This window comes from Cebus imitator, unplaced genomic scaffold (assembly GCF_001604975.1).
Source record: "Cebus imitator isolate Cc_AM_T3 unplaced genomic scaffold, Cebus_imitator-1.0 Scaffold208, whole genome shotgun sequence".
Lineage (NCBI taxonomy): Eukaryota > Metazoa > Chordata > Mammalia > Primates > Cebidae > Cebus > Cebus imitator.
Window position 1 is genome coordinate 2,734,488 of NW_016107523.1, and position 13,991 is coordinate 2,748,478.

General features: G+C 37.2%; 1 protein-coding gene across 10 annotated transcripts in view; it reads left to right on the top strand.

Annotated features, from left to right (window-relative positions):
* The window catches only part of DMD (dystrophin), a 2,133,401-nt gene that overhangs the window by 1,735,298 nt on the left and 384,112 nt on the right, over positions 1-13,991 (top strand). For all 10 annotated transcript variants that reach the window (XM_017548497.2, XM_037745683.1, XM_037745686.1 and 7 more), the window contains 2 exons: positions 10,966-11,086; positions 11,701-11,969. In XM_017548497.2, coding sequence (XP_017403986.1) covers positions 10,966-11,086; positions 11,701-11,969 — 390 coding nt within the window. The remainder of the gene's footprint in view (positions 1-10,965; positions 11,087-11,700; positions 11,970-13,991) is intronic.

The following is a 13,991-nucleotide window of genomic DNA, read 5'->3' on the forward strand; positions in this document are numbered from 1 at the left end:
TTGACAAATACTCTTTAAAATAGTACTCTTTAAAATAGTTTAACAGTGCCTTTACAAAGCACTTTTATACACATTATACATTTAATTACAAATGATCCCTTGATCTTTTTCTGTGCTCTTCCTTTTTCCCCAAAAAAATAAATTATTTTAGGAAAAATTATACCATAACACAGGTTCCTAGAATATATGGATTCTTTCAAGAAATTTATTTATGAAGAGCCTACTCTGTGTTAAGGATATGTTAGTGAACAAAAGGCGTCTCTGCCCCATGGATGTTTAGATTTTAGTGACAGAAATACATAGTAAACTAATACGTTAACACATGAAGTTATGTCATGTAGTAAGTGCTAGGAAGAGAAAATAAACAAAGCATGAATAGAGAAAGACTGAGGAGCACTGGCCTATGTGAGGAGGTTATTTTTGGGTAAAGACTTGTGTGAGGCTGGGCACGGTGGCTCATGCCTGTGATCACAGTCCTTTGGGAGGCTGAAGCAGGCAGATCCCTGGATGTCAAGAGTTTGAGACCAGCCTAAGCAACATAGTGTCTACCAAAAATTGGCCAGGTGTGGTGGTGTGCGCCTATAGTCCCAGCTACTCAGGAGGCTGAGGTGTGGGAATCGCTTGAACCCGAGAGACAGAGGTTGCAGTAAACTGAGATTGTGCCACTGTACTCCAGCCTGGGTGACAGAGTGAGACCCTGTCTCAAACAAACAAAACTTGTGTGAGTGAGTGAGTGAGCCAAGGTATCACAAAAACCTTGAATTAAGAGGATTCTAGACAGAAGACGCACCAAATTCAAAAGCCTAATGGTAAGAACAGGTTTAGAGTGTTGCAGAAGTAGCAAGATGGGCTATGTATCTCAGGGGTAGTAAGATCAGTAGACAGTGATAGGTTCTTGAAAGACGGAGAGGCTAGATAATGAATGGTCTTGCAGGCCATAGTTTGGAGGTGGATTTTATTCTGTGTGTAATGAGACATCACTGGAAGGCTCTCAGCAGGGATGATGTGATCTGATTTATGTGGTTAGAAGTTGACTCTTGCTGTGATGGAGAATTGACTATAAAAAGAGCGAATCTGAAGACACAGAAAAAGGAGAGTGGCGAAGTCATCTCGGAAGGAAATCATTACTTGGACTAGAGTGGAAATGATAGATATGGTGAATAATTATTTGATACAAGATATATTTTGAAGGTGCAATTGATAGCACTTAAGATAATAGAATGTGGCGCATGAGAGGAAGCAAAAAGTCAAGGATAATTCTGAGGTCTATGGCTTGAACAAATAAAATAATGATGTTGCCATCCGAGAAAGACTTGGGAATTATCATGTTTGAGGGGATGTGCTTAAAACAAATCAAGGTTCCATTTTTGGATTATGTTGATAGACAGACACAAATGGTATGATTCAGAAATTATTTACCACTTGTACTTGACAATCTCAAATTTTGGCTCAGTCTCTTGAGAATGCATGCAAATTAATTTGTCACAGGATTTCCTACTAATCCATTCATTTTTGCTATCATTTCAAAAGTAATTTCGAAAACTTAAAGTTTAGGATCAATGACCTAAGACCTAATTCCCTAAATGGTCATGGGAGCAGATTGAGCTTTCACCAGTGATCCCTCAAGGTCAGCTCAGAACTTAACATTATTGTCAGTAGGAAGTAGCTTTCCCAGTGATTGTTGGAAGCAGCCCAGCCTTAGAATTGAGAGTCAAACAGCTGTTGAAGATGCTGTGTGCGCACTAAACTATTCCTCCATCGTATCACAGACCTGCAAGCAGGCTGGACTGTTCTAGCCCATGCCCTTGATCTCAGAGAATACAATTTTTATTTTCAAAGACTTCCAGAAAAATAAATCTCAACACAGAGTTTGTTAAACACATTTTCCCCTTAAACACTCAAAAATGTTTTTTCACTGAATACAACTAGATTTAAAAAAAATAATTTCAGGCCTGAAATATGTTCATTTATTTTTCCATTTTATGTCAAATTTATTCAATTTCATTTATAAATTAATATTGTTCATGTCGTTGACTCTCTGAAACAAGGGCTGGATGTATCTAATACTTCAATTCCTTATCTTCACTTTTATTCAGAAGTGGGGTGAAAATAAGATGGAACTTTTTTTCTTCTTATTTAGATGATTATGTAGTCGAACTGATAGAAGCAGAGAGTAGAGAAATGGTTGTCAGACGTTGTGGGGGGGAGTTGTTGCTCAATGGATATAAAGTTTCAGTTATGCAAGATGAAAAAGCTCTAGAGATCTGCTCTATAATTTTGTGCCTGTAGTTAACAATACTGATTTCTGCACTTAAAAACGCATTAACAGGGTAAAGTTCATATTAAGTGTTCTTATCTCAATAAGAAAAGATGATTATGGCCTTTTCTTTATAGCGCAGATACCCATGTTCATAACTTCTGTAATATTAGCTCTCTCAAATGAATATTAAGGGAAATGTCTCTTTTTGTTATTTGCTCCATTGCCTCTTTCTTCAAATGTTTTTCTTCCGTGAACCCCTATGAATTTGCTTTAGATTCTTGGGGGCAATATTCTTGCAACCCTGACATGTAGATTTCTGGATTCCTTGCCCTTTTCCAAGATCTCGTTTTTAAGTTAATTGAGCATTGCTTGTCCCTAAGTGAGCGTTTAGTAAAATGTTTTTTATGTCTTTGAGACTCAATAAATATGGTGACCATTTAAAGGAAGAAAGTCCTTTGGAGTCTGAATATATTCAACAACTTTCTTTACAGACATAGAATCAATATAGGAGACATAAAAATAAGGTAGAAATAATACAGGAACAAGAATGATGATATAGGATGACAAAACTATTAAATACACATCAAGTTACAGATATGACTATGTTAATGTCTTGTTCTATGCCTGCTCAGTAACCATTTGTTGAATGAGCAAAACTGCTGGATCATCCTACACTTCAGAGTCTGTCTAGTGTCCTCTCATCTCCTACCTAATCCTGCGGACTACAGGAAAAGCCCCAAGCAGCAGTTCAAACCTTGGAACTTATGAGTGTTTGGAAGTGAAAATCTCCTTTAAGAAATCACTAGGTTGAAGAAGGCAATGCTAATAGGACCACCTCTTAAGAAAATTCCACCCAGTAACTCAGCAGTGACTCTCAGCTTTGGATCTGGAACATGAGTAGACCTAGAATAAGATCTGTCCATTTTTCCCAGTTTACACCATTACTTTTTTTCCTCTTATGATTCTTGAGTCCAGGCTTTCACCTGCAAGCCTGTTTTGCATCTAAATCAACTTGGCCTACATATAACACACTCTGGTTTTTTAGCTGGATGTTCTGTATTATTATTATTATTATTATTATTATTATTTTGAGATGGAGTCTTGCTCTGTCACCAGGCTGGAATGCAGTGGCACAATTTTGGCTTACTGCAACCTCCATCTCCTGGGTTCAAGCGATTCCCCTGCCTCAGGCTTCTGAGTAGCTAGACTACAGGTGCGTGCCACCACGCCCAGCTAATTTTTTGTATTTTAGTAGGGTGTTCTGTATTTTAGTTAGCAATGTTTATTGAGTATTTACTACATGCTGAGCTATAGCTATGGTTTTTAAGCATCAATAATAATGCTTAGCAGAGACTCTCAACCTGCCACCATAGAACAGGCCTGTGGCTCATTAATGATCTTAACAAATTGGTTATAGTATACAATAACTGGATGTTAGAGCTTAGATAAGGTTTTAGCAAATCCCCACATTTTACAAATGAGAACACAGAGGAGCAGGAAGAGTTTATCACTTTCTCTAGATCACTGCAACCAGGTCTGGTCCAGCCCAGGCTTGAAGCCAAAGGCTCCTGCCACTTAGAACAGTGCTCTTTTCACCACTTCAGTCTGCCTCCTAGGATGGTTCTGGGAAGTTCTGCTTACAAATATTGGTAGTATTTGTAATATTCTATCAAGTTTTATTCTGAAAAATACAAATTTACCATTTCAATATGAGTATAGGTAAAATTCAGCTCCAGGCAAACTCTACACTATTGAAAGACATCTGTGTTTTGAAAAGTATGGGCCTTTACTCACATCCATAGTAATATGATCATAAATCCACTGTCTCCAGGAGAAAGCAAGATAGATTTTCTCCCTGTAATGTCATTACCTGTGCCCAGAGTTCTCATCTTGTCCCTCTCATGAAGCAAATCAGTATCTTACTTTTCATCCCCTCCACACATGGTTCTGAGCTACTTCTATTTATAGCATTATTAGCTATTATTGTAATATAAGCAAGAAGCAAGAGGGGCAGAAAAAAATAATCAATGGCTGTGTGTGGTGGCTCATGCTTGTAATCCCAGCACTTTGGGATGCCAAGACAAGCAGATCACCTGAGGTCAAGAGCTCGAGACCAGCTTGCCCAACATGCTAAAACTCTGTCTCTACTAAAACTACAAAAATTAGCAGGGTGTGGTGGCACGTGCCTGTAGTACCAGCCACTCAGGAGGCTGAGGCAGGAGAATCGCTTGAACCCAGGAGGTGGAGGTGACTGTGAGCTGAAATCACACCACTGCACTCTAGACTGGGTGACGGAGTAAGACTCCATCTCAAAAAAAATTTTTAAATTTAAAAATATAATCAATAACCTGTTTCTCCTCTATTACTTTCCGGTGTTTTTTAAGTTTCTGATTTCTTCCATGGCTATTAGGATTTTCCACTTACGTGGCTTCCAAATTATTACAAGTCAGGGAGCTTTTACTTTTTGTTATCACTCACTTTCAGCTTCACTTTAGAATTGCAAGATTCAGATTCTAAGTGTATAATTAACTGATGGCCTTAGGTAAACACTAATTTATCTGTATTTCAATTTGCATGGGTGAAACATTCTTAAAAAAAAGTATATACCGCAAATATACCTTCTCAACCAAACTATTGGTTCCTTAATGAGAAAGATTAAGCCTCTACATCTTCCCTAACCTTATATATAATAGGTTCAAAATAAATAGTTTTTGAATGAACAAATTAGTGAGTCAACAATCAGTCATCCAGTTGCCCAGTACTTAAGGCGTTTTAAGTACAGTCTACTAGATTGTACTTAATAATAAGTAGATTTACCTTGAGATTTATTATTGCTATAATAGTGTAGTAGCATACTTCATATAAATCTATATTGTGAACCTTAAGAAGCTAAAGGAAAATTATCCATGTAGTATTTCTAACACTTTCTAATTTGCATGACATATATTATTTTATTTTCATAGAGGTGCTTTAGGTCTTCAGTATTGCTTCTAATTCTCCCATATTACTATTTTGGGCCCTTGTGCCTGGCTGTCTTGGAAAGGTGAAAAGAAAGGTATGGGGAAGAGGATGTGTTTTAACTAAGATTATTTTATCTGTTCAAGGGATTCAGGAAGTAATTACCATTTGAATGCTAACATCTAAATATTGTAAATACATATTCTGTATGCACATGGGAGAAGATCTCTATGTCTGATACCTTTTCTCATCATCACATAAATGAACTGACTTCTCTGACTTAAAATATTAACCAAAATTTATATGACAAAATCAGTATATATGAGTATATATTTTCTCAAACCTCATTCAAACAGGCCTTTTTGGGAGACAAGACTCCTAACAAAATCAAAGCTCTTGACATTAAATATGCTTCTTTGTCTTTTTTTTTTTTTAAGTCTTTATTTATTTATTTTTTAAATTGTACTTTCGGTTCTGGGGTACATGTGCAGATTATGCAGGATTGTTGCATAGGTACATACATGGCAAAGTGGTTTGCTGCCTCCATCCCCCGTCACCTATATCTGGCATTTCTCCCCATGTTATCCCTCCCCAACCTCCCCACCCCGTCTGTCCCTCCCCTAGACCCCTCGACAGACCCCAGTGTGTGATGCTCACCTCCCTGTGTCCCTTTGTTCTCATCATTCAACACCCACGTATGAGTGAGAAGATGCAGTGTTTGATTTTCTGTTCTGATGTCAGTTTGCTGAGAATGATGGTTTCCAGATTCATCCATGTCCCTACGAAGGACATGAATTCATCATTTTTATGGCTGCATAGTATTCCATGGTGTATATGTGCCACATTTTCCTTGTCCAGTCTATCATTGATGGACATTTGGATTGGTTCCAGGTCTTTGCTATTGTAAACAGTACCACAATGAACAAATGTGTGCATATTATGTCTTATAAATGTCTTATATATGTCTTATATATAAAGACATATAATATGTCTTTATTATAGAACAATTTATAACCCTTTGGGTATATACCCAATAATGGGATTGCTGGGTCAAATTGTATTTCTATTTCTAGGTCTTTGAGAAATTGCCACACTGTCTTCATTTTTTTCTTTCTTTTTTTTTTTAATGCAATGAACTATACTACAACATGCAGTTTATGACAAGTTATTAGATATTAAAAGATTGATTTTCCGTTATTTTAATGTAGACTCTACATTGCTTTTTTACTATCTAAAGCCATTTGTTTTAAGCTCCATACTACAAAGACCACTGATGTTCATTGCCTAGAGCAATGTCTGATACATAGTAGTTGCTTGAAGTTTGTTAAGTGACTAAATGAAGGAGGATCTTACATATAACCATGTTTAAAATTACATATTATTATTTATAGTTTTTCCTTCTGATCTCCTTAAACAACTATTTCTGTCTTTTTGTGGGAGTTTTATCCTTTTGTATTTAATCTGAATCTTTTGACATTCTAAAGATACAATCACTTAATCCTCTCTTCCATCCACTTTCTTTCCTTAATTTCAGGCAACAATGTGAAAATAATGGCGCTTATGTATTTGTAATAACAGAACTTTCTTTGTCTTTTCTTTAGCCTCATTTTAATCCTCAGTGACTCATGTTTAAGAAATGAACTGTGCAGCTGTGGTGGATCTAAGTCCTTGGCAACAACTCGGCAGGCAGACAAGTGGTCTCTCATAATGGATGGTCCTTAGCTTTGAATTATTCACTGTATAGTTTTAACAATGGAATTGTATCATCAAATAGTGCCTTGGAATTTCTAAGTTTGATGAGACCTTTAAGATCCATTTCCTTATTTTACAGACCTTGTTCCAACAATTATCTTCACCTTCTGTCAAGGTCATAACATATATCTTTCTCTGTTAGGGTGACCAACTTTCCTGGTTTTCTTGGGACTGTCCAATTTTCCTGAGACTATCCTGTTTTTAACATCAAAAGTCTATCATCCTAAAAACTCATTGCTAGGCAAACCAAACTGGCTGGTTACCCTACCGCTAGCTTCCATCTTTCACTCTCAGTTCAAATAATTCCTGTGCTGAAAAGAACTTGTTATCCCTTTATCTTGTTATCTTCTCTGTCTCCCTGTCCTGTCTTCCTCTTTTCCTTCTCAGAAAAAAAAAAAAATGAACATGTAATTTTCACTTGAAATATCTACTCCTCTACTCCTTCTTCCACTCGTTCCTCAGCTACACCAGTTCTGGGACTCCTGCCCTCCAGTGAAATTGCTCTCACCACATCTAGTGTTCACTCTACAATGCTGATCTTGCTTTACTTCTATGTTTCATTGGATATGCTTGGTCACTCTCTTCCTCTCAAAACTCTCGCTCTCTCCTTGAAATTTCTACACTCCTCATTTCCCCCAATATCTCCACCTATTTGTTCCTTTTTGGTCTCTCAAAACATCCTGTTCCTCTGTTTTCCCATTCAGTTTTGATATGTAGGCACTCAATGTATATTAGCTGAATGAGAAAATGACTCCTAAATCTTTTTTCTTCTCCTCAAACCTCAGACTTTATTATTTCCTTGCGGAAGGAATGTTGGCTTTCCTAGCTGAGTATATCACTCTCCCTTACTCTGTTCCCCATGCACAGAACTCCCCCACACACATACCATCATGTTGCATTTTTAATTTTACTCTTTAATAATTTTATCCTGAATGAGCATGAGGTATCCTGGATCACAGGCACATTTCATTTAATTACCTTACAGTAAACATTTTTGCTGCACCTTTCCTTTGCCCAATGACTTCCCTCCAGGGCAACATGATGAATGCTGATGAAACATTTTCCTACTTGAGTGGCTAGATACTCTATAGGTGACAGACTAAGAAAAATCATTTCCCTCTGCTTATAAAGGAGAAGGAGGCCGCTATCCCTCTTCCTTCTGAAAAGTTCTCTGTGGAAACATAATGGGCCTGAGTACTAACTCCAGCTTCTCCAGAAACCAGCTAGCCCTATGAGTCTCACGTTTTACAATATAGAAATGTTTCTAAGGTCTGGGCTTTATATTTTTTCTAATGTAAATACCTAGACAGATACCTACTCCAGTCTCTCCAACAATATAAAGGTTATCTTAGGAACCTACCCTGAGCTATAACCATTTGACCCTCTTGGATCAGAGAAATCAACTAGACAAGTGGCTATGGATCTAATCCCCATGTTGTGGGAAGTTCCTCAGAAGGCTAGAACTTTCTGTAGGTAAAATGAGACATCAGGAAAGTTTATTTCATCAAACTTAGTTGATTTGAATCCGGCATTTGCTCATCTATTTAACCTAGAAACTAAGAGTCATGCTTGTTCCTTTTTCTCTCTTCTCTCTAGCATCTATTCAGTCACCAGATCTTCACACTTCGGATTTCTAAACATTTCCCTATTCTATCCCTGTCATTTTGCCTGGTACCATTGCCCTGAGTCAGATCCTCATCATCTTGCCCCGAATTCTTACAATTGTCTCATTATCTCTCTTATTCCATTTCCGCTCTTCTCAACTACGTACTCTGTATTTATGTCAGGGAGAGCTATTTCAAACATACATATTCCTGTGCCACTGCCTTGGTTAACATCGTTCAAAGGTTCCTGATTACCTTCAAGGCAACACTTAAGCCTCATAGCAGACCATATATGATCATAGAGAGGCAGAGCTTCAAATTCTGGTTTAAAAGCCTAATACATTTCCAGATAATGATACTGCCTTTTTCATCTTTGGACATCCTTGTTCTTTATGCTCTAGAAACACTGGCCTGCCTGAGATACGGATACATACCATACTGTACTACGGCCTGTGTCTCTACACTTGCATTTTCCTCTTCTTGGAATGTTCTCTAGCATACTCTTCCTTCAATAAGCCATGTTCATGCTTTTGAATTCTGTGTGATTACTGACTTCTCCTGGAAGCTTTTCCCAATTTTCTTCCCCATATCGCACAAGTCTATAGCACTGTCTGCATTGTATTGAAATTATTTATGTGTTTGACTCTTCTATTAAATATTAGAAGTTCTTAAATAGAAAGGGCTGTTTTGCATTCAACTTTGTATTTCCAGTCTCAAGTACAACCACTGACACACAATAATTCAATACAGGTAGCAATTATTATTTTTATAATTAGTAATGTTAGTATCAATTGCCTCCAGTCAGGTCCAAACAGAGAAACTAGGCAAATTGATAATTTACTTGAAGTTGGAAAACTTAAATGTATGAAAAAAACACAAAAATACAACAGCTGTTTACACATACACACACAAATGCATGCACACACACACAAACACAGAGATTTCAAGTGAAATATTAGAAGAATCAGCTTTATATGTAATCAGAGTAAGTAACTCACGTATCCAGCATGATTTTAGGGTACAGAAATATCCTGTTTTTCAGAAATTACTTCTCTATCTATAGGCTGAATCCTAATATTCCACTTACAGAACTCCAGTATTTTGGTTCAAATGACTTGCTTCTCTCTATTGAATTGTAAATAACTGTGGATGATGAATCATTTTGCAAAGTGTCAGACTCAGGATTCTTTTGAATGGTGAACACCACTAAGATTTTATTAATAAACGTGTCATACAATACAGCTCTGGAACACTTCTGTAACATAATGGTGTATCTGACATTCAAGGAAGAATACTGCTAATTTGTTTTTCCCCAGTGGCAGAACAGGGCTTAAATTCAGCAGGCAGCATTGCTAAAAGTAAGACAGAGCTGAAAAAAAGTTACAAAAATAAGCCCTAGATCAGGGCAAATATTATTACTGTTATTGTTAAACAGATATGTTAGCATTCATGTAGCATGCACTTAATAGTTTTATTAATACCCTCACTTGTGAAGATCAAAAAAAATGGGTCAATAACTCTCTTCAGTGGTGTCAGAGTATCTGGTAGTTTATCGTAGGCTCATGGTATGCCCGACATCCTTTTAGCACTCGATTATGTATGAACTTACTGTTTTCACTCTGCTTCTAGTGTTAATTTTCTCCTTTTTGGGAGGTCCAGAAAGTTTTTGAAGGCAAGAACTATTCACTTTGTTTTTCTCTTGATCCCCTGGATAAAGGAAGATTAGAGATTAAAGATTAATTCTAGGTCTGTTCATTTATAGAAACTTGTGCCCGCAATTCCTACAGGCTTAATAGCTCAAAACATTTCTACTATTCTTAAAGAGGTCACAATGGATGATGTAATGGCTATTTTTCAAAAGTATTGAGACTTTTCATTGAGCTTACTTATTTTATACCTTGTCAGACATTTTGACAGAATTAACTGATGATGATCAGTTGGATTAATTGTATACTTTAAGATAGCCTAAGTTCCTGCAAATGGCCCTTAAGACTTCCCATTATGTTCTGGATATCCATTATTTGGGGTATGTTTAAGTCCTCCTTAGCCATGCTAGAGGTTTGTAATATACACCTCACAACTTTAGCTCTAGATTTCAAGTATGACTGTCAGGTTACATAAACAAAGCACTCTTATCTCAGTGAGAGGGCATTAACTATCTGGAATGCTCCCCCTTTCTCCCCAGAATAGTTTTACAAACACAGTGCTTTCCTCATTAACAGATAGACCCATATAGCCTTTTTAAAAAAATCATTTTATGACTATCATTGTATAAATAAAAGAGATAGAAATTGACCTGGGAGTTTTATAAACAAGTTCTGAGCACCTAGGATTAATTTTGAGAAGAATGCCACAAGCCAAATAAGCACTTCTTTTCATCTCATTTCACAGGCCTTCAAGAGGGAATTGAAAACTAAAGAACCTGTAATCATGAGTACTCTTGAGACTGTACGGATATTTCTGACAGAGCAGCCTTTGGAAGGACTAGAGAAACTCTACCAGGAGCCCAGAGGTAATTGAATGTGGAACTATAATAACATATTGATAGCAGGATCAGTGGTGACAGAGCAGCCCATCCATTCTTGCTGCCAGGGTCTGGATAGCTCTCATATTTTCTAGATTAAATAGAATCAATTTAAATTAAACATAGATGTTGAAAAAAAATAAGGACTCATAAACCACCACGCATAAATCTGTTTGCACATTCATAAATAAACATTAAAAGAGATTAGCAATCAGTTATTGGAACATCTAGAAAATAATAAAGAGAGTTATCTGCGAGGAGGAATTTTATTGTTACAAAGACTACCAGTTAATTTTCCATTTAAGAGTTTGACTGGAGTAAATTAGAGCTTGTCATATGCATCCTAACACTTTTCTCCTCAATAGCTGAAATGAATCTTAAATTATCTGATTGATATAAGGTAGAAAAGATTAGGAAGACATACTTTAGATCTTCTGTGCTGTATCAAAATTTATGCCAAAGTATAAAAAAGCCATTAATCAGTAGGTTGCCCTCTTGTTAAACCGTACTCTTTCTTTCTTCCAGTATGACCTTTTTGACAATGTTTAAAAAAGAAAACAAAAATGAATGTGACCTAAAACTTTGTCATATTGCCAATTTAGAGCTGCCCCCTGAAGAGAGAGCCCAGAATGTCACTCGGCTCCTACGAAAGCAGGCTGAGGAGGTCAATACTGAGTGGGAAAAATTGAACCTGCACTCCGCTGACTGGCAGCGAAAAATAGATGAGGCCCTCAAAAGACTCCAGGAACTTCAGGAGGCCACGGATGAGCTGGACCTCAAGCTGCGCCAGGCTGAGGTGATCAAGGGATCCTGGCAGCCCGTGGGCGATCTCCTCATTGACTCTCTCCAAGATCACCTCGAGAAAGTCAAGGTACCGTCTACTTCTTTGCTTCAGGGCCCTTTGAGAGATTCAAAATAGCTTCTAATCTGAACTTGAGTGCAGTGTGATCGTCCCACAAAGTTAAAGCTAGAGTCCTTAAGCAACAGAAATCAATCCATCTTTCACAAATTCAGTCTTCTTTCACATGGTATTTTCTCTAAGAGAAGACAGTGATCCAATCATCTGTCTATCTTCATTTATATGAAATGAAATACTAAAAGTTACAGGGCAAAAAATCATTTTGATTTTGCTATTAAGTGATTATAACTAAAGTACTCTCTCTCTCTCTCTCTCTCTGTGTGTGTGTGTGTGTGTGTGTGTGTGTGTGTGTGTGTATGTGTGTACTGCTTGTGTTACTTAGCATCAGAATATAGAAAAATAAATAAAACACCTACTGAAGAGCCAGGAGTCTAGGTGTTGGCCCTTTTGCTAACTAAATTATATTACCTGGGTAAGTTATGGTATGGTGAAATAAAGCCGTTAATGGGTGGCCCTTCCCTTGGAAGGCAACATTTGTAATACAATTTCAAGTTTCATTTGCTCACTGCAGACATGAGGGAAAATCATTGTACATTTGGAAGAACATTGTCTACAATACCAAAGTTAGATTCCCTTGTGGCACAAAGATGGCAAATGAAGTCTATAGAAAAAAAAAAACTATATATATATATGAGCATCACTTTAAAATCAGCAACTACTCATCTATTGTCAAAACCACAAAAGTCTTCCTAGATTAAAATTCAAAAGAAGTTAAATTCCCTCATGTACTCAGCATGTTTGCCAGCATCCCCAGCACCTTCATTCCAGAAGTTGTCCTCTTCCTTGGCTTTCATGGAACTGTTCCATCCATGTTCTTCTTCCAATATTTTTCTAGAGTATTCACCTACCCACCTTTCAAATATTGTTGTGCCCACATTTCTAACCTTGGCCTAATTCTTTTTAGATTGTTTAAACCCTCTCTGTTTGAGATGGCATGGATGGTGATGAATCTAAATCTCTAGTCCACATCTGTCTTCTGATCTCAAAACCCATATGGCATTAGAATCACAAATGCAGCTGTTCTGAAACCAAGTTCACTTGTTCTGTTTTTCTATTTCCCTACTGCTATCTCCTCCTATCTGATCTTTTTTTCCTGTTTCGGTTAGTGAATCATCATCCAACAAATTTTCCAGGATAGAAACTTTAGGCTCATCCTTAAACCCTTCTGCATTTTCACTGACTGCACATGATTGCTCATGTTACCTGAGAATATCTCTTTTATCTTTTCACCAATGTCCTTTTTAATCCCCAGCATCTTTTACCCAGCTGATAACAGTATACATCTTTAAATCCCATTCTCCACTCAGTGTGCCTGGCATATCTTAGATACTGCATTTTAAACGTTTGGTGAATTAATGGATGGATGGTTTCTTTACCAATATTCCTGCATTATCTAGCCTCTTCCAACTCCAACCCAAACTCCTTGCAGGAGAATGCTTGCCTAGAAAATGAAATCCAATGAATAAGGAGATTAAGTGGCCCTTTTCTTCCTATCCCTGGCTTACCTTCTCAGCCATACCTCCCATTCTCCAGACCATTCAATACACTCTGCCTATATCACGTCATTTTCCTAAATATGACATTATGTATATATATATATATATATATATATATATATATATATAACTGCCTGCCTTGGCAAATGCTAGTCTCTGTCTGGATCCTCCTACCTTCTCTACTTGGTGAATTGCCATTCAACCCTCAAGGACCAGGCCAAATATTACCTATCTTTGTTGTCTTTCCTGAGCGTCTACAACCCTCAACTCCCACCAAGCAGAAGAAACTGCTCACAGTTACACTCTCATAGATCACCAAGCATGCTAAATTGTCACACTTAAATTTCACATGTATTGTAGCAACTTCCTTATGCATTTTTTTTTTCTCCCAAAGAAAGTGAGGTTGCTAAGAACAAGGATCATGCTGTACATCTTTGGGCTCCTAGCCCAGTGCCAGCAACGTATAAGAAATCTCATT